Source organism: Macrotis lagotis, chromosome 6 (genome assembly GCF_037893015.1).
Source record: "Macrotis lagotis isolate mMagLag1 chromosome 6, bilby.v1.9.chrom.fasta, whole genome shotgun sequence".
Classification (NCBI taxonomy): Eukaryota; Metazoa; Chordata; class Mammalia; order Peramelemorphia; family Peramelidae; genus Macrotis; species Macrotis lagotis.
The window spans coordinates 47,121,870-47,140,207 of NC_133663.1; the positions used below are offsets into that span (position 1 = coordinate 47,121,870).

Consider the following 18,338-nt stretch of genomic DNA (forward strand, 5'->3'; position numbering starts at 1 on the left):
TGGGCTTTAGAATGAGGGTGGGTGTTGGTTAAATTAAACAAAAACTAACAATTTCTGGGAAAGAAATGTGGCCTTGCCCTAGAATGAAAAGTTACTTGGTCTCATCCTGGGGCCTTCAGGAGATTTGAGGGAGCTGACTTTGTGGAAAATGCCTTGAAATACAAAATTTGGAAATAATTTCCATTGATAAGGGGGATTTTATGGGAATTCACAGAAATAAAAGGAAATCTGGGTATGGGAAAGGGGGAACCCAGGGAAACCAGAATTAGAACAGAAACAGTGATTCCAAACTCCTGCCTTAGACCACTGTAGTTACTGATTATGATGATAAGAGTCCAACATTCTATTAGGAATACAAGGGGGAATCCACCATGAAGGTTATAACTTATATGTATTTTTATATGCATACATATTCATTGTACACAGTTATATATTTATAATTTCAAGGTGTATAATTAAATAATAAAAATATCATGTTAAAACCACATTAATAAATTATATAATCATCTAATAAAATTATATAATTCTATGATAAATTATAAACAAATCTGATATTCCATACACATATACAGATTATAGTCTACAATGCAGATATATATGTAGAGAATGTGAAAAATGTTGATATATACATGTATGTATAGACATGCATGTGTACATGTATTCGTATACATATACACTTATCTATAAATTTCCAACTAGGCATATGGATGAGAGATAATGTATCCATCACCTATAGGTAATAATGGGTTTTTTAATTAAAGATTTATTTTGAATTTTACGATTTCCCCCCTAATCTTACTCCCCCCCACACGCACAGAAGGCAATTTGTCAGTCTTTACATTATTTCCATGGTATACATTGATCCAAATTGAGTGTGATGAGAGAGACATCATATCCTATAAGTAATAATGTTAAAGGGAAATGGAGATTCTCCTTAACTGATCCACTCACATATAGGAATAAGTACCTTAGCATGGGTGAAATTTGACAATAACATCAGGTTAATAGAGGGAATTAGTTGGGTGGGTAGTACTACTAGTTATAGAGGTTAAAAAATGTGATTTTTCCTACTAGATGCTACAGAGGAACTTGAATAAACAGGATGATTAATTCTGGCTCGATAAACTGAAATGATAAATTCTGGATCATTTGAGGCAATATGCCAGTCCATAGATTCAATGTGGCGTTATTCAATGTTTGTATTTGACACTACGGTTTTCACCCAACTCTATGCCCGTTAAATTTATCAGGAGCTTGGTAAAAGACACTTCCATAATTTGAATTTGTTCCTCAAATGAATAGTGAATTACATCTATTCTAATAAAAAAAAGAAATTGGGAGCGTCTTAGGATCAAAGGGAAAGTCAAAGCATGGTTTGTACTCCAGACCTAGAATAATCCCAACTGTTCCTCTGATCCTAGCTTAACGGAGTTGATCTCTGTCCGTTAGGGGCCAAACTTAGGAACAAGGGTCCCCAGCTTTTCTGTGAACAGAACCTTAGCTCGGAGTCATTCAGTGAAGACCCCTTCTGGCCCATCCCCTCCAACTATGGACTGTCCAATGGACAGACACGTCCTCGGGACCCCCGGAGCGCCAGGACTAACAAGCTTGGAAGAGCCAACGTTCCAGGCAGATTGTTACGCAGAGGCCCCCCAGGACCCCCGCTTTAGCACTCTGCAAGGCTTTTGCAGATCTTGCAAGCCCTCCACTTGCAGATGCGACTCCTGGCCCTACTAGGGGCAGGCGGGCACGTGCAGAGGGGGAGAACAATGCAGTGCCAGGGGGCACCCCTCCTCTAATCTCCCCGAGAGCTGGGGCAGGTCCTGCCTCCGCCCCGGGTGCCTTCTTTGTAACTTTTGTTGCTTCATCTTATCTAAACAATGGGTACAGAGAAACCAAGCCCAAGGTCCAGGCACAGCCCCAGCCGGGGCGCGCTCGGCTTGGGACCCTCAGAGATAAGCCAAAGGAGACTTAGTTTCCAGCGCGGCTGCCCAAGGTGAAGCTCGGGAACGCGGCGTTCCCAGGGCGGCCGCCGGCTCCTTTAAAAGTCCGGCGGGCCCCGGGCTTCGCGGCCGCTGGGAGCGCGGGGAGCCGGAGGGGCGAGCAGGGTCCGCCGCGGACCGGGCGAGCCGGGGCCGGGGCCGGGGGCCGGGAGCCGGGGCCGGGAGCCGGGGCCGCCGCGAGCCGGGGGCCGCCGCGCTCAGCTCTCCCCGGGGAGGGGGAGGGGACGGGAGGGGGAGGGGCAGCGCCGCGCGCCAACCCAGGGGGCGGGGAAAAGCCCGGATGAAACCAGCCGCGCGCGGCCCGGCCCACTCGCCTCTTTGAATTGCAGCGCGGGGGGCGGTCGTCACCGGCCTCTCCCGCACGCTGATTGGTCGAGCCGCGGGAGGACCTGCCTTCGATTGGGGCGCTCCGCCGTCAGTCCGGTCGGATCGCGGGGCCGGGTTTGTTGCGGGAAGGGAGTCGGCGGCGTCGCTCGACGACGACGGGCGGAGGAAGGGACGCGACGTCGCCGCCGCCGCCGCCGCCGGGGCAGGAGCGCAGGCAGGAGCGCCGGCCGGAGCCGAGGCGGAGGCGGAGCGAGGGGAGGCGCGGCGCGGCGCGGGCCGGACAGGCGGCCCGCAGAGGCGGCCCGGGCCGGGGCCGCGCGTCCCCCTCGCGGCGCGCTCGCAGCCTTCCGCCCGCCTTTCCCCGCGGCGCGCCCCGGGGGCCTGAGAGCGGGGGGCCCGGCCCCCGCCCCCGCGCCCAGCGCCATGTCCTGGATGTTCCGGAGGTGAAGGGGCTCGGGGGGGCGGGTGACGGTTGGCCCCGGGGCCCCAAATCGGCCCCTCCGCGGGGTGCCCGCGCCCGGGCTGGGGGAGGGGCCGGGCCGCGCGGGGCGCGGGGGCGCGGGGGGCGCCGGGGCCCGGGCCTGACCCCGCTCTCTGTGTTTCCTCCCTTTAGGACGGACGCGCCCCAGGTGTTCTTTAAAGTGTGAGTGCCCCCCCCCGACTGCATGCTGGGCCCCGGGGGGCGGCCGGGGGGCCCCAGGGCCGAGCCCCGCCGGCACCCGCCCCGGCGCGGGGGTTCTAGTTAGGAAGCCTCCGCCCCCGGGCGCTCCAGAACCGCGGCACCCCGTTCTGAGGGGGGCGGCCCCCCCTGCCCACCGGCGCCCCCCGACTCCCCCGGAGGGCTTCCCTGGGGCCTGGGTCCGGGCGCCTCCGGGAGGGGGCGGGGTCAGTTAGTAAACAAGCGGGGACTCCCCATGTGCTGCCCGGGAGATGGAGGGGGAGGGGAGACGGGGTGGGGGCGGGGAGGGAGGGGGCGGGGGTCCAGAGAGAGAGACACACACACAGAGAGAGAGAGAAGTCTGACACAGTGGGGTCCAGAGAGAGAGAGAAGTCTGGCAGAGTGGGGTCCAGAGAGAGAGAGAGAGAGAGAGAGAGAGAGAGAGAAGTCTGGCAGAGTGGGGTCCAGAGAGAGAGACAGAGAGAGAGAGAAGTCTGATACAGTGGGGTCCAGAGAGAGAGAGAGAGAGAGAGAGAGAGAGAGAGAGAGAGAGAAGTCTGATACAGTGGGGTCCAGAGAGAGAGAGAGAGAGAGAGACACAGAGAGAGAGAAGTCTGATACAGTGGGGTCCAGAGAGAGAGAGAGAGACAGAGACAGAGAGAGAGAGAAGTCTGATACAGTGGGGTCCAGAGAGAGAGAGAGAGAGAAGTCTGATACAGTGGGGTCCAGAGAGAGAGACAGAGAGAGAGAGAGAGAGACAGAGAGAGAGAGAGAGAGAGAGAAGTCTGACAGAGTGGGTCCAGAGAGAGAGAGAGAGAGAGGTCTGGCAGAGTGGGGTCCAGGGAGAGAGAGAAGTCTGACACAGTGGGGTCCAGAGAGAGAGAGAGAGAGAGAGAGAGAGGAGAGAGAGAGAGAGAGAGAGAGAGAGAGAGAGAGAGAAGTCTGACACAGTGGGGCCCTGAGAGATGGAGGGAGATGAGGGAGGCTGAAGTCTGACAGAGTAGATAGGACCCCACTAAACTGGAGAATCTAACTTTTATTTAGTAAAGTGGAGGAATGGAAATGCTAGAGGAAGGATTCTGAACATTATTCAATAAAAGGAAGCCGCTATTGGCCATTTTTGGGAAAATTGACATGAACCACTTGGCAATCCTTAAAGGACTATATAAATATGAACTAGCTATTATTTTCTGACTAGGGAATGATAAAACAAGACTTGTATTTTAAGGAGATTAATCCTGATTTGGGTTCAGGTAGATTGTAGACTCATTATGAAAAATATTTAGGATTTGAACCAGGATGGTGATAGTGGAATTGGTAAGAGAGGAGGCATTTTATTGATTTACTCTAAAAACTTGATGGAGCAAAGGAGAAAGGCAAAAGGTGACTGAGTAGCCAGACTGAGTAGAGATGCCATTAGATGGGAATAAAATGAGGAATTCTGAGCTGTTGGGGAGAGAAAGGTTACTAGTTGGTACTTTAGACAGAGTGAACTGGAAATGCAGGCATTGCATCCATCCAAGGGCAGGTGTCAGACAGGAATGGGGAATGTGCAGCAGGACCTGGGGAGAGGCCAGCTGGGGTTGAAAGAGAAAAAAGAAAAAGAATTTTTTTTTTTTTTGCTTATGTATTCTTCAGTGAAAATTGTATATATTTTGAATTGGTTTTTAAAATACTATATATAAATATATAACATTTAAATAGTACTTACATCTCAAAGCAAGTTTTGCAATGATTGGTACTGCCAGATGGATTTTGAATAATAATTTGGGTTAAATGAGTCTATGTACAAAAAATTGCAAAAAAACCCTCCCCACCCATAATAATTCCTATTTTTTTATAGTATGTTAGTTGAGAGAATACATGATAAATTTTTATGAATTTGAGGTTTTTAAATGAAATTGTACTTCGCTGTAGTGCCCTAGCATTAAGAGGCCTGAGTGTCCAGTGGATAGATCTCTGGGTCAGGAGTCAGGAAGTCCTGTTCTTCAACTCTGCCTTAAGACACTTAAACACTGTCTGACCCTGAGCAAGTCGCGTAACCCCGTTTGCTTCAGTTTCCTCAGCTGTAAGCTAGGGTTGTAAAGATCAAATGAAAACATTTTGTAGGGGGTTTAACTTGATACAAATTAAGTTTTTAAATAAATGTAGCTATTATTATTATTGTAATTCATTCCATAGAAGGTTTGTTTGACTTCTATTGAGATATTTAATAGAACTGGTTAGTTTGGAATCATTGACCAAAAACTGTATCCTCAAAAATCCACCTCCAGTATCAGCATTGTATAAGGAATAGGCAAATACATATATGCATTCATGCAGGCATACATAAGTTTTATTTTAATGGCAATTTTTTATGGCAAGAATTTGCAAAAATTCTGGCATAAATCCAGAATGGGTGTTCTTAAATTTTTCTATGCACCCACTTGTTTGTTTGGTGAAGCCTTTTGACATTTTCACAATAACCTTTAAATATATAGCCTTACAAAGAAAAATGACTATTTTGAAATACAGTTAACACAAATTTTTAAAGTTAACAGACCAAAATTTAGACTTTTGATTTAGAAACTCTTTCAAGATGTAATCATTAATGATCTTTATGTTTTCTAATTTATATTTAAATTTACGGATTGATATTTTTAGAAGGAAGACCATGGTAAGCAAGCATAAAGTTATGCAAATATAAGTGATTATCATGAATCAGTTTTGAGAAGAAATCAGTTTTTGAGAAAAAGATATTTGATAAAGTTTTGTGCCATGTGGACATCATTTTGATACTTCTAAAATTGCTGATAATCCTAGATGATATGGTAGAGATAAGCTATTTCATAATAGTCTTAGTTTTGTAAATTTTTTCATTCACTCCTGAGACTGACATATAGATAAAACTACAATAATAAAGCATATTTTGGATTAAAATAATTTTATTTTTGCAAATAGGTTGTCAGCCACATGGAAAAAAAAGTACAAGTGAAGTCATTTGTTCTACAGGACTTTACATTTCATGGTTGGGGTGACAGATGTATTAAAGGCAATCTATGATCATAGGGAAAGAATTTGGGCAGGTCATGTTTCAAGAATAGGGGAATAGAGAGGAACTATACCATGGGGACCCTAAGATGAAGGTAAAGAGATATTGGTCGGAGGAGCCAATGCTTCAGTTATTTTGGACCCAAGATTAGAGATGGTGACCTTTTATTTAAGGGGTTGTTAATTGAGATTTTTGGTGTATACATATTTGATGTGAACCAAAAGAAGGTGATATATAAAAAAAAAGATTTACTGAAACCAAATGGGCAACATTCTCAAAAATCCATTCATAGGCATATAGAGATATCTCTTTATAAAGCATTAACCACTGAAGTCATATTTCTTAAAATAAGTTATTACATGTCTGTTCAAAAGAAAATATTTGGAACCTTCTTTAAGAATTCAAAACACTTTACATTAAAATTATAGGATATATAAAATTTGGAAATATTTTGCTTGGTTTCAAGTAATAGATGCATACTGTATTTTTTGATCCAAGATTCTTAAAAGTATAGTTTAGACTAAGGATGATGAAAATTCCTAGGTGAATTGTGGGCTTAAAAGGGGGAGAAATCTTATGAGCAGAAAAGGGACTTCAATGATGCCAAATTTCTTTTCCCCCCAATTTTACTGTTACCTCTTCCCACCCCATTTTATTGATGAAATTATTCAAAGTCATTTAGTTAGTGGTAGAATCAAAGATAAGTATTATGCCTTGCAGAGTAGTGCCATACAATCTTTCTTTTATGCCATTGTTGTAATGATATTGGATAATAATGTGCTTATTTTTATTAAAAAGGGCAGCTTCATCCAAAGTAAGACTTTTTCCCTCTTGTTTTAAATAGAGATCCTCTTTGGAAATACTTGCAGTCTTTTCAATTTGGAGTCCATCGAAGTTTTACACACTGCACCTATTCCAATTTATTTTCTCCTTTTGAACCTGAAGACGTTGTCCCTCCAGATGACTTTATAGCTGGGGATGAAGATCTAGATTCAGTTTTATTTGGAACTTTGCGAGGTCATGTGGTTGGATTACGTTATTATACAGGAGTGGTAAGTCAAATATGGTGGTTTACTCAGTTTTAATAGTCTGGATATTAATCCTGTAGTTGAAGAGGTTGTGCTTAAAGAAAATATATTTAGCAAATGCAGTTTTCCATGGCAGGGATTGCCTTGAATTAATTACAAAGTAATTGCTAATAAGGAGGAAGTAATGTTTTCAAAAAATGATTATTGCATGGTAAAGAAAAGGAATCAGTAGCATCTGAGAGTATTGTACACATTTTTTGTATTGTATCTTCTACTTTTTTGATTTCTCTACTCCTTTTCTTGACTCATTTAAATGTCTTTCTAGCTCTGATTTCTGTGTTCTTTTCACTGTCTATGTCTTTTTTCTGTGCATTTTCTTGGAATCTTTGCTTTTGGACTTTTCTGTGTTTCTAATAGAGGTCTATATTTCCTCTCTTCCACCTATGAGCTCCTGACTTTTCTTACTTAGAAGCTCTTGCTTCTTCTTAATCAGATAGCCTCAACTCTGACATTGATAAGCTATCAACAAAATGGACTGTTTTTGTTCTTATTATATGTTTTTATAATGTATTTGTATCAGCCACTTTGCAATTTAAATTGGTATTTATAATGGCCACTTAGCAAAAATGAAAGCAGAAAAAAGAACCCTGATGAACTAATAAAGATGAAATAGCATTTGGAAAAAATTCCAAAAACTATAGCTACAGGGTTAAGTTGTGTGCAATGGTTAATTTAATCTTAGCAAAATAGGACTGTATTTTCGAAATTTCATAGCAAAGTGTAAACTACAAAATTAAGATACAGTGTTGGTTAATGTGCAGATGTTAGGGGTTTGAGCATTATCTGGTTGGGACTAGTCCTTTTAGGAATGAAAAGAAAGGGCAGTACCAGAAAATAGAGTTGATCATATTGTATGAGAGAGAGAGAGAAGGTATCTTCAACAGCTGTAGTCTGAAACCCCAGAAAAAGTACTCTGGGTTCTATGTTGTAACCTAGCCTCACAATTTAAAGTAAGTTATTTATAAATTAAGTGCTTCTGTTTAATGTTTTTATTAGGTTAATAATAATGAAATGGTGGCACTTCAAAGAGAACCTAATAATCCATATGACAAGAATGCAGTGAAAGTAAATAATGTCAATGGAAATCAGGTGGGTCACATAAAGAAAGAACTTGCAGCCCCTTTGGCCTACATCATGGACAACAAACTGGCCCAAGTTGAAGGGTAAGCATTTGGTTTAAAGAATTTTGCAGATGCCTTTAGGCTAGTTCTGGAGTTGTCAGTATTTTTTCCATTTGTAATCAATCATCTTTTCTTAAATCTATAAAGTACTAACCACCTTTTATCATAACTAGTGCTGTAGTAGATCATCAACTGTGGGGCTTTCCAGAAGTTTGAGCAAGGAGAATGTTCATGAACTAATCAAATCACTGAGAATTGTACTTTATACACCATCTCCATGCCTTTTTCTTTTCTTAGAATTCTATTTGTTTTGGTAGGTGATTAGGAGACAGATGACCGTTTTTAGGTGTTTTGAATCAGTATGTAGGAAGAGGTGGTATAATTGTTAACTGATAGAACTGATAGAAGGCGAAAGAAATAGAAACAGTTGAGTTTAATGCTATAACTTCATTCTCTCCATCGAATAACCACATTAATATTCACATTTATATGGAAGTTTCCTCACAAATAACCTTTGAAGGTAGCATCTATATGCAAATAGCTTTATAAGTAAGACTTTTTGGATTTATAAAGAATTCGCTTATTTTGGACAATGTTCATGTGTCTCTATCACACATTTGACACTAATTATATACTACTCTTGTATCTTTATTTTGCCTCATCTTTGGTAAGCTTCTTAAAAGCAGAGGCCACCACTTAAGCCTATTTTGCCATTTCTTGGCATAGTGGACCATGTGGTGTGTGTATGTAGTAAGGGCTTAATAAATGTTCATTGATAATTTTTTTTTCATAGAAATCTTGTAACTAGAACAACAAAGTAATGTTTTTAGGACCATTTTTTTTCTGTCTTAGAAACAACTTAAAAGTTTTCAGTGCCTTTTAAAAGCTGCTGTTGAAAGCAGTAGATAGAAAAGCAGCAGCTGAGCAACCCCCTAATGAAGTACTCCTCTGGTTGCTCTGAAGTAAATCCAAAAAGTACAGAGTCTCTTTTTTTTTTTTGCAAGACAATGGGGTTAAATGGCTTGCCCAAGGCCACACAGCTAGGTAATTATTAAGTGTCTGAGACCGGATTTGAACCCAGGTACTTCTGACTCCAGGGCCAGTGCTTTATCCACTGCGCCACCTAGCTGCCCCAGTGTCTCTTTTTTTTTTATTCTCAGTGTATCTGTAAAACAACCTGAGGATGAAATGACACTATATAATTCAACTTTGAATATGTAATGATAAAGAAATTTTATTTCTAAGTTCTCTTTAAATGGCATGTTTGGCAGTTTTAAAAGCCTTGATGTTGAATCTTTCTTTGGCACATTAATAGTAATAATGCTGTCAATAAATAAATACCGAACTGAGATTTCTAGCATTAATCCATTCATTTGATCCATAAATAAGTTGCTGACCCTTTTCTATGTATTCAATTTTTCCTTCAAGATGGAAGTAACAAATATGAAGATTCAGTATTTTTCAGAAACTTGCCATTTAAAGTTCTTAGAAATAGAGGAGGATATAGTAATACCTTGGATTCTTAGGTATCTCTGACAAAGAAATAAGGACTATTTAATTGAGTCTTATGTGTAGCTGAAATATAGGAATAGGAAGGAGTTTGTGTTGATAGTGGAACAAATCCTTATTCTGTTAATGCTTATTTCTGGAAATCATGTAGCATCAGCTTCAATCAGTTACATACTTTGTATATACTTTATACACTCCCTAATCTCTCATGTCTCCATTTTTCTAGTAGGGTAAGTTTCTAACCTCTTTATGCTACTGTTTAGTTATATTATAATTTGATGATCACTAGTCAATGTAAAGTTATCTTATTCCAAATTATAATATTGTAGAATTATCTTATTGTCTGACCTTATCTTTTCTAACATTCTGGTTCTTCACTAACCTGTTATCTCATTTTCTATTGATTTTTTTCCCCCCACTTTATTTTTCAATTCCTGCTGTGTAGTTTTCAGGCACAGTCTTAGTGTAGGTATGAAAGTTGAGGAAGATAAGGAATTTTCATTATAGTAGTTCTTCATTCTCTCTCTATATAATTTAAAGGCTTAATAAAGATACTTAATATTTTTAACATTTGTGGAAAAAAGCTAGCAAAAAAATAAAGGATTTCCCATGTCCCTCATTTTTTTCCAAATCTTTGTAGGGTAGTCCATTATGGAGCAAGCAATGCTTTTACTATGCCAGTTCAGATGAGTTTTTGGGGAAAGGAAGAAAATAGAAAAGCAGTTTTAGATCAATTGAAGAAACATGGATTTAAATTGGGACCTCCACCAAAAAGTAAGTTCATGACGACTTCATTATTTAGCTATATTAATTTCTGTTTTTTTTTAACAGTTTGAATTTGTCAGGTTGTTGCTAAAAATGTAAGATTATAAGCTTTTTGGGGGGGGAATAATTTTGTTCTTTCTCTATTTTCTTGCTTTTTGAGTTCAATAAGGGCTTAATATCTGTCTGCTGAAACTTCAAAATTTGAACTTTTTTGTTCTTCTGCCTCCTTATAGAGATGATTGTGATTTAAATACTGTTATATGTCATAAATATGAAGTGTTAGCCTTCAAGGAGTTGTTGGAGGAGAGCTTTTTATTTGCTTGGAAGTTTGTTTTGAGTAATGTAAGAATTTGATGGTTGGAAATAAACATTTTATTTACAAGAGCTTTAGTGAAAATATAAGTTTTAAAATATTTTTATTTGTATATGAAAGGTTATCTTTGCATTTGCTATCTTGACCTTGTTTTGTTTTGTGGGACACAGGTTCAGGATTTAGTTTTGATGGTGTTTGGAGTGCTGAAAGAGCTGGACCCAGTTACAGTGTACCAATTCATGCAGCTGTACAAATGACAACTGAACAGGTTGGCTTCTTTCTCTTTTGGGTTGTTTTGTCTTAGAGTTCTTTTCTCCAATCACTAGTTTTTTGTCAGCTTTGCTATATTTACCAATGCCCACCGTTTAACCATTTATACCATTACTTTTGCTCTTTGTGTTAATGGACTAAAACATAAATATTTTCTTAATTACTACAAAAGTATCACCTAAGCAAGCCTCTGATAATATTTTGGTGTCTGTGTGCAAACTTAACAGTCTTTTGTGTTGGCATGTTCTTTCCTCCTGACTATGTGCCTCTTCCCATCTAATGAGTGAATGAAGAATTTTTATTAAATATTCACTATATTTCAAACATTGTTCTAAGTGCAAAAGTAAATGATCCCTTTTTCAAGAAACTTCAATTTCACTGGTGAGAAGTCATAAGGGAGTGATATCTGTCAAAGAATGTTTTGATTTGGGGAATCATAGGTTTTTGAGAGGAACTAGAAGCAGTGGGAATATGAATTTGTTTCCAGTTCCCAGAGCAAAAGTTTGGGGAGATATAGGTGAAAGTATGTTGGTGGGGGTGGGGGAAGCCAAGAAACAGTGGCCTAAGCACTTTTTCTCCAATGACAATCATGATGGCTCAATCCTTGGACAGGAATGTGGCTACTTACATAGTAAGAGAAAGGTAGAGTTTATTTTCTTCCAGAATTTTGTTATGTCAGTGGGATTTTCAAATGGGGACTGGGATGGACCCTTAGAGATGACCTAATCTCATTTTAACAAAGAAGGAGACAGATCCAGAGACATTAAGTGATTTGTCTAAAGTTGTGGTTCTAAGAACCATGATTTTAATTCTGACTTTGACTTCTGTTCCATATTCCCTTTGTTTTGAGAATATATAACTTGGGATTGAAATTGCTATGTTGTTTCAAATAGAAAATTAATTTATTTTTATCTTTTATAGAGAAGGGGTAATTGAGTGAAATAGGATATCTGACTTGAAGTTTGGGAGGCAGTTTAAATCCTGAACGATGCTTTGCTAGTCCTGTCACTCATCTCTCTGAGTCCAGTCAATTCTCTACCCAGGGTTAAAATATTCCCAGTAGAGGGACGTTCCCAAACAATGAAATCATGAGTCCTTAATGCACAGACATTTTTCTGATAGAGCCAAGTATTCTAAAGGCACTGACCCAAGTTTGATTTTTAGTTTACTTTGAATTTCACTTTAATAATTTACATTTCTGTGATTGTTTATATATTGCAGCTCAAAACAGAATTCGACAAATTGTTTGAAGATTTAAAAGAAGATGATAAAACTCGTGAAATGGAACCAGCTGAGGTATTGAGTTTGTAGTACTTAATACTGAAAGCCATTTGATCTGTTTTAAGTATGCTAGCAAGTACTATGTCATTTTAGACATTTTCTGCCTGATCATTCTATTATTACCTTTCAACTACTTTCTGTTGAAAAATAAAGAAGAGATTTACTGTCTTAACAGGATTTCTTTTACTTGTAGGCTATTGAAACACCATTACTTCCACATCAGAAACAGGCATTGGCTTGGATGGTTTCACGTGAAAACAGCAAAGAACTACCTCCATTTTGGGAACAAAGAAATAACTCCTACTATAACACAATTACTAATTTTTCGGAGAAGGATCCACCAGAGAATGTTCTTGGAGGAATTTTAGCTGATGATATGGGTTTGGTAATTGTTTATTTTTCTCCCTAGAATGTATAACAACTTTTGGGGCGGGGTGCAAGTGAGAAATGTTTTGGTGTGAGAATAAAAGGATAGTTATGTTAATATAGGTTTAAAATTTAAAAAGGAAAAAAGACCCATTAAATAGAAATAGATATAATGGCCTGGATTTGAAGAACACATTTTTTTACTTTTTAAGAGACAAAAAAGATCTTTCCTATGGTTTTCTACCATGTAAAATCTGTATTTTCCTTGATGCTTCAAATTAAACAATAGATTTCCTTAAAAGTAGAGAGAATGAATAAAAAACATTTGAAAGAAAAGTCACTTTAAATTTATAATGTCCCATGTTTTTACCGTACCAGCATTGTGGTAGGTAATTTATGTGTCGAATACTTACATCTCTATTTCCCCATGCTGCTTTTTTAATCTTTGTTTATGTTTCTATATCTATAAAACGGTTGGGGGAAGCATTAAAAAAAAAAAGACTGGATCTAAATACTTCTGCCTTGTATTTTTTTTTAAATTCAAGTTGAATTCTGCATATTTTTAAAAATTGCAAATTATGTCCTTTATGCCTTAATAACTTAGGTTGGGGAAACTTCTGAACAACACTAGTAAAATAAGAGATTATAACATATGACTTGTTTTAATTAGGACTTGTTTCAAAGGTAGCTGAGTTGAGAGAGTTGAATATTTTTTTTTGTTTATGAAAGAAAGATTTTATTTATTTTGAATTTTATAATTTCCCCCATAATCTTGCTTCCCAACCCCCCCCCGGCAGTCTGTTAGTCTTTACATTCTTTCCATGCTATACATTGATCTAAGTTTGTGAGAATGTGATAAGAAAGAAATCTTATCCTTAAGGAAGAAAAATAAAGTATAAGAGCAAAATTACATAGTAAGATAATGGGTTGTTTTTTTTTTTTAATTAAAGGGAATAGTTGGTCTTTGTTCAAACTCCACAATTCTTTCTCTGGATACAGATGTATTCTTCATTGTAGATACCCCCAGATTGTGCCTGATTGTTGCACTGATGAAATGAGCAAGTCCATTAAGGTTGATCATCACTCCCATGTTGCTGTTACGGTGTACAATGTTCTTCTGGTTCTGCTCATCTCACTCAGCATCAGTTCATGCAGATCTTCTAGGCTTCCCTGAATTCCCATCCCTCCTGATATCTAATAGAACAGTAGTGTTCCATCACATACATACATACGTGTGTGTGTGTGTGTGTGTGTGTGTGTGTGTATGTCACAGTTTGTTAAGCCATTCCCCAATTGGATATTCACTTAATTCCCAATTCTTTGCTACCACAAAAGAGAGTTGAATATTAAAAATATATTTTTTGATACTTAAACCAGTGATACTTTAATACACTTTTGGTTCCTAAGAGTTAAATAAATAGTACGTTGTTGAATTGCCCTCTAGTATACAATAGAGCCGGTTCTTCCCATATCTTTTATAGGTGACAGGAGCCAGTCACATTTTGTAGAATGTGAGGTTGTTGGGCCAGAAACATAGTTAGAGTTTAAGTGCATTTTATAGACATCATTGGTTCAGTATACTTTTCCTGTGGCTATGTGGTATGTGAATCATCCTAAAAATATTTATGGGAATCTGGCTACATATAGGACTTTATAGAAACTTTTTTTCCCCCCTTTAGGGCAAAACTCTTGCAGCCATTGCAGTGATCCTAACCAACTTCAATGATGGGAAGCCTCTTCCTGTTGAACTAACTAATCAGTCAAAGGAGGTGAAGTATTTGAAAATGTTTTGTTTTATGAGGCTTAGCTATTGGGGAACAGTTACTCTTCCTACTCTTTACACTAAAAATCCAGCTTATGTAGAAGAAAAAATTCCTTTTGTCCATTTTTCAAAGGAGGTCTTGTCCCCACCTCAGTTCATGATCGACCTATTTCTTTGTCACCAGCTACTATATGTTGAAAACATGACTTGTAACCATAAAAATCAAAGCCCATCACTATAAATTTGTTTGGAAGTTAAAAAAAAAAAAAACCCGTTGATTCCAATTACCTTAATTTAGGAACCAATAGCATTATAGTTCAGGGTACCATTCCCTTTTAAGCTTGAGCCTAAGGGCAACTGGTGAAAATTCCAAAGGTGTAGATTTTGGCTAGATGTGAGAGAAATTTGCTCACTGTAAAAAGTGTTTCAGATATGGAATGGGCTGTCTTGGGAGGCAGAATCAGGTTTTTCTTCACTTGGGGTCTTCAGGGAAAGGCAGGATTGTACATGTTATAGAAGGGCTTGTTTTTCATTTATGACTTGAACTAAACATCTTCTGAAGTCCCTTCTGTTTCTAGAAAGTTATGATCATTAAAGAAAGTCTTTTCATTTAGGAACATATTATTGATAAATCTGCAAAACATGGAGAAAGTGATGACAATGTACAAATGAAGAAACTGTGTAAAGGTAAAATTTTAATCCCAAAGTGTATAGTTTAAATATTGCCAATCTAATGGCTTAATTTTAGTATCCATTGATACACAATTCTTTAAAATGAGGCTTAAGATCTACATTTCTTAAGCATGTTCTGATGTTTCTAACATAACATATATTTTCATCTTTTTAATCTCTATGTCATACGATATGTATCTTTTACTTTTAAATAGGAGAATTTGCTTCAAGTGAAGAGCCCAGTGTTTCAAATGCCAAGAAGGAGAGTAATGATTTCAAATCAGAATTTGCAAGTACTCGTCCTAAAAGGTAAAATTATATGTTGGGGTTTGAATATTGACTCCAAAATATAAACTTTTTTCTTGGAAATGGCTTAATATGTTATCTTAAACTTGTTGACCATGGTATCTCCAATTATTTTTCTCATCTCATTTTGCTATTTATGAAGAGAATTGGGAGGGAACAATTCTATCTTGTTGGAATGCCCATGTAAATAAGATTAGAGAACTAATCAAAATAGTGACATTGATTATTGTGATTTTCTAAAATAAACATAAAGGTTCCCCTGAATATGCTGTTTGTATTTTTACTTAATAAATGATGGGAAAAATGACTTGTTAAACATTACAAAGTAGCCAAAAAACAACATTGAAAAGCATGCTTTGAAAACTTGGCTTTGTAAAATTAAAGTTTTTTTTTCCCCCATTAGTTATCAACTTTAAAAATATAGTAGGGTAAAAGAAACCTGCTTCACTAATGGCAAATGTAACTTTCAGGACCAAAATCCATGGGTCATTTGCCAATCAGGTGTCTAGTACCTTTCCATGTGTCTGATGTTTTTTCAAATCTATTTTTTTTTTTAGAAGAAAAGCTGCTGTTAAGTATACTGAGAGTAGTGACTCAGAAGAGGTGGAGTTAAATGAATTACCACATAAAATAAAAGGTAACCTGAAATAACCATTTCATTTGCTACTTTTGTCCCATATGCTAATTGATTGTGACAGTATTTTAAATGTATTTTTACAGCCAGACCTAGACAGGAACAGCCAGTGACTAAAGGCAGAACTAAAAGTATGTATCCTCTATGTATTTTCTCTTTACCTTGGTACCTGGAAAGATATTACAGTAAATTTTTATGATCTATCATTGACTTGGAATTCATGATTAACTGTACATGGATTTGGCTCAAATTTGTTCTTCTGTTATTTAGAAAGACTCCTTAAACAAATTAACTGAGTCACAGTATTATGCTAGTGGTGATAAGCTTAGCTTTTGCTAAAGTTGCTTAAGAAGCCAGCATGGCAGCTTTTGAAACATTTTTCAAAAGAAAGAAGGCAGCATTATTGCATGTTAAGAGAATGAGTCCAGATGATCCTGGACAAGTCATTTAAGACAACTTTCAGATAGGTTCTTAAGATGGATTCCATAGATCCCAGGAATTTCAGTGGATGGGGAAAATGGCATCTTTTTTCAATAAAAAAAATTGTTTTTTCAAAAATTGATTTCAGTTGCAATCCTATATGTTTTATTAATTTAAAAACATTCTGAGAATTGGCAGGCTAAAAAGTTAGACAATAACTTGTAGAATAGGCGCTGATCTGATATGTTTAATAAGAGAATTTCCTCTTTGGTCATTCTCTGTACTGTTCAGTGAAGTCATGTGTTTATTTCTAGGGGAATCTAGTCAACTTCCTCCTTTACATAAAAGGAAATTATAGCTGGGGAAAAGTTACATTATAGTTGGAGAAAAGTGATTTGCCCACAGCTTTTCAGTACAATCTAGTTACAATTCAAGTCTCCTTAATCTGCCAGTTTATTTATCTGTTTACTAGCTATCCTGTTCAGTCATTTCACTTGTATCTGACTCTCTGGGACCCCATTTGGTATAGATACTGCAGTGGTTTTTCATTTCCTTCTCTGGCTTATTTTAGAGATGAGGAAACTGAAGCAAACAGGGTTAACTGACTTGCCCAGGGTCCCACAGCCAGTGTCAGAGACCAGATTTAAATTCAGGAAGTTGAATCTTTATCCCTGAAGACTTGGACCATCTGGCTCCTTCTTTGAAAGCTTAGTTAAATTCATATTATTGTGTATTATAAAAGTAACTACCCCAAATTTTTGCTTTTTCTTAGTTTAAATATTGCCACCACCATAGTGAAGTTTTACTGTGTTATGAAATGAAATTACTGTTAGCAGACTGCTAAATAAGTAGACTTATAATCTACATCATTCACACAAGAACCTGCTGCGGAGAAATGGGTGACAGCATTGTAGATGACTTATTATGAGGAGCAGGCCAGTGTTAACAGAGTCTGGGGAGAATTTGGTAATGGCTTCCTATTATGTATATTTCCCACTGCAAAAGTTTCATATGACAATGCTACCATCTCCTTTTTTTCTTCAGGATCTTCTAAGACCAAAGAAGATGCAGACTTTGCATGTGCACTTGAGTCATCTTCACCTCTCATAAAAAAGAAAGCCATGAAAAAAGGTTAGCTGTGGTCCTGATGTTTCAACTTCTCTATTTTTAGTTCAGTCACGAAAGAATATAATTTGAGGATTTTTTTCATATATTATAATTATAAATTAAATATCCACATATCTCTATCCCTTTGTAGTTGAAAATATAGTATTCTTCCCTTTACAATAGAATTGAGAGAGATAGGGATTTGACTTTTTTTCAGTGTTAAACCAGATTGAAAGATTATAAATAGTTGGAAAGACCATGAAGACTTTTTTTTTTTTTAAGGGTTTTGCAAGGCAAATGGGGTTAAGTGGCTTGCCCAAGGCCGCACAGCTAGGTAATTATTAAGTGTCTGAGACCAGATTTGAACCCAGGTACTCCTGACTCCAAAGTCAGTGCTTTATCCACTACGCCACCTAGCCGCCCCCATGAAGATATTTTCAAGATAATTTTCATTTTGGTGAAATGAAATTTTGGAGTATAATTTTTAGTCTGAAGTCATTCTTTTGTGAAATTACCAAGTCATAAATGAATAATCTGGATTTAATTGACTTAAAGTCTATATATGCTACCTTAGGAAAATAATTTGTGGACTTACGTTTCTTAATTTATGAAATCAGGAGATGAACTCTCATGGGGGGCAGCTAGGTGGCACAGTGAATAGAGCAACGGCCCTGGAATCAGGAGAACCTGAGTTCAAATCCAGCC

General features: G+C 38.3%; 1 protein-coding gene across 3 annotated transcripts in view; it reads left to right on the forward strand.

Annotated features, from left to right (window-relative positions):
- Nucleotides 1-2,657: 2,657 nt before the first annotated feature.
- HLTF (helicase like transcription factor) overlaps nucleotides 2,658-18,338 on the forward strand; it is a 34,702-nt gene continuing 19,021 nt past the window's right edge. The window contains exons 1-14 of one of the 3 annotated variants that reach the window (XM_074191113.1): nucleotides 2,659-2,773; nucleotides 2,944-2,973; nucleotides 6,864-7,071; nucleotides 8,104-8,270; nucleotides 10,378-10,511; nucleotides 10,986-11,083; nucleotides 12,307-12,381; nucleotides 12,560-12,751; nucleotides 14,412-14,501; nucleotides 15,109-15,181; nucleotides 15,382-15,475; nucleotides 16,030-16,109; nucleotides 16,193-16,237; nucleotides 17,571-17,657. In XM_074191113.1, coding sequence (XP_074047214.1) covers nucleotides 2,754-2,773; nucleotides 2,944-2,973; nucleotides 6,864-7,071; nucleotides 8,104-8,270; nucleotides 10,378-10,511; nucleotides 10,986-11,083; nucleotides 12,307-12,381; nucleotides 12,560-12,751; nucleotides 14,412-14,501; nucleotides 15,109-15,181; nucleotides 15,382-15,475; nucleotides 16,030-16,109; nucleotides 16,193-16,237; nucleotides 17,571-17,657 — 1,393 coding nt within the window. In that variant the 5' untranslated portion in view covers nucleotides 2,659-2,753. Of the gene's footprint in view, nucleotides 2,774-2,943; nucleotides 2,974-6,863; nucleotides 7,072-8,103; nucleotides 8,271-10,377; nucleotides 10,512-10,985; nucleotides 11,084-12,306; nucleotides 12,382-12,559; nucleotides 12,752-14,411; nucleotides 14,502-15,108; nucleotides 15,182-15,381; nucleotides 15,476-16,029; nucleotides 16,110-16,192; nucleotides 16,238-17,570; nucleotides 17,658-18,338 lie in introns of all 3 variants that reach the window. The other 2 variants (XM_074191115.1, XM_074191114.1) reach the window with 2 other exon arrangements.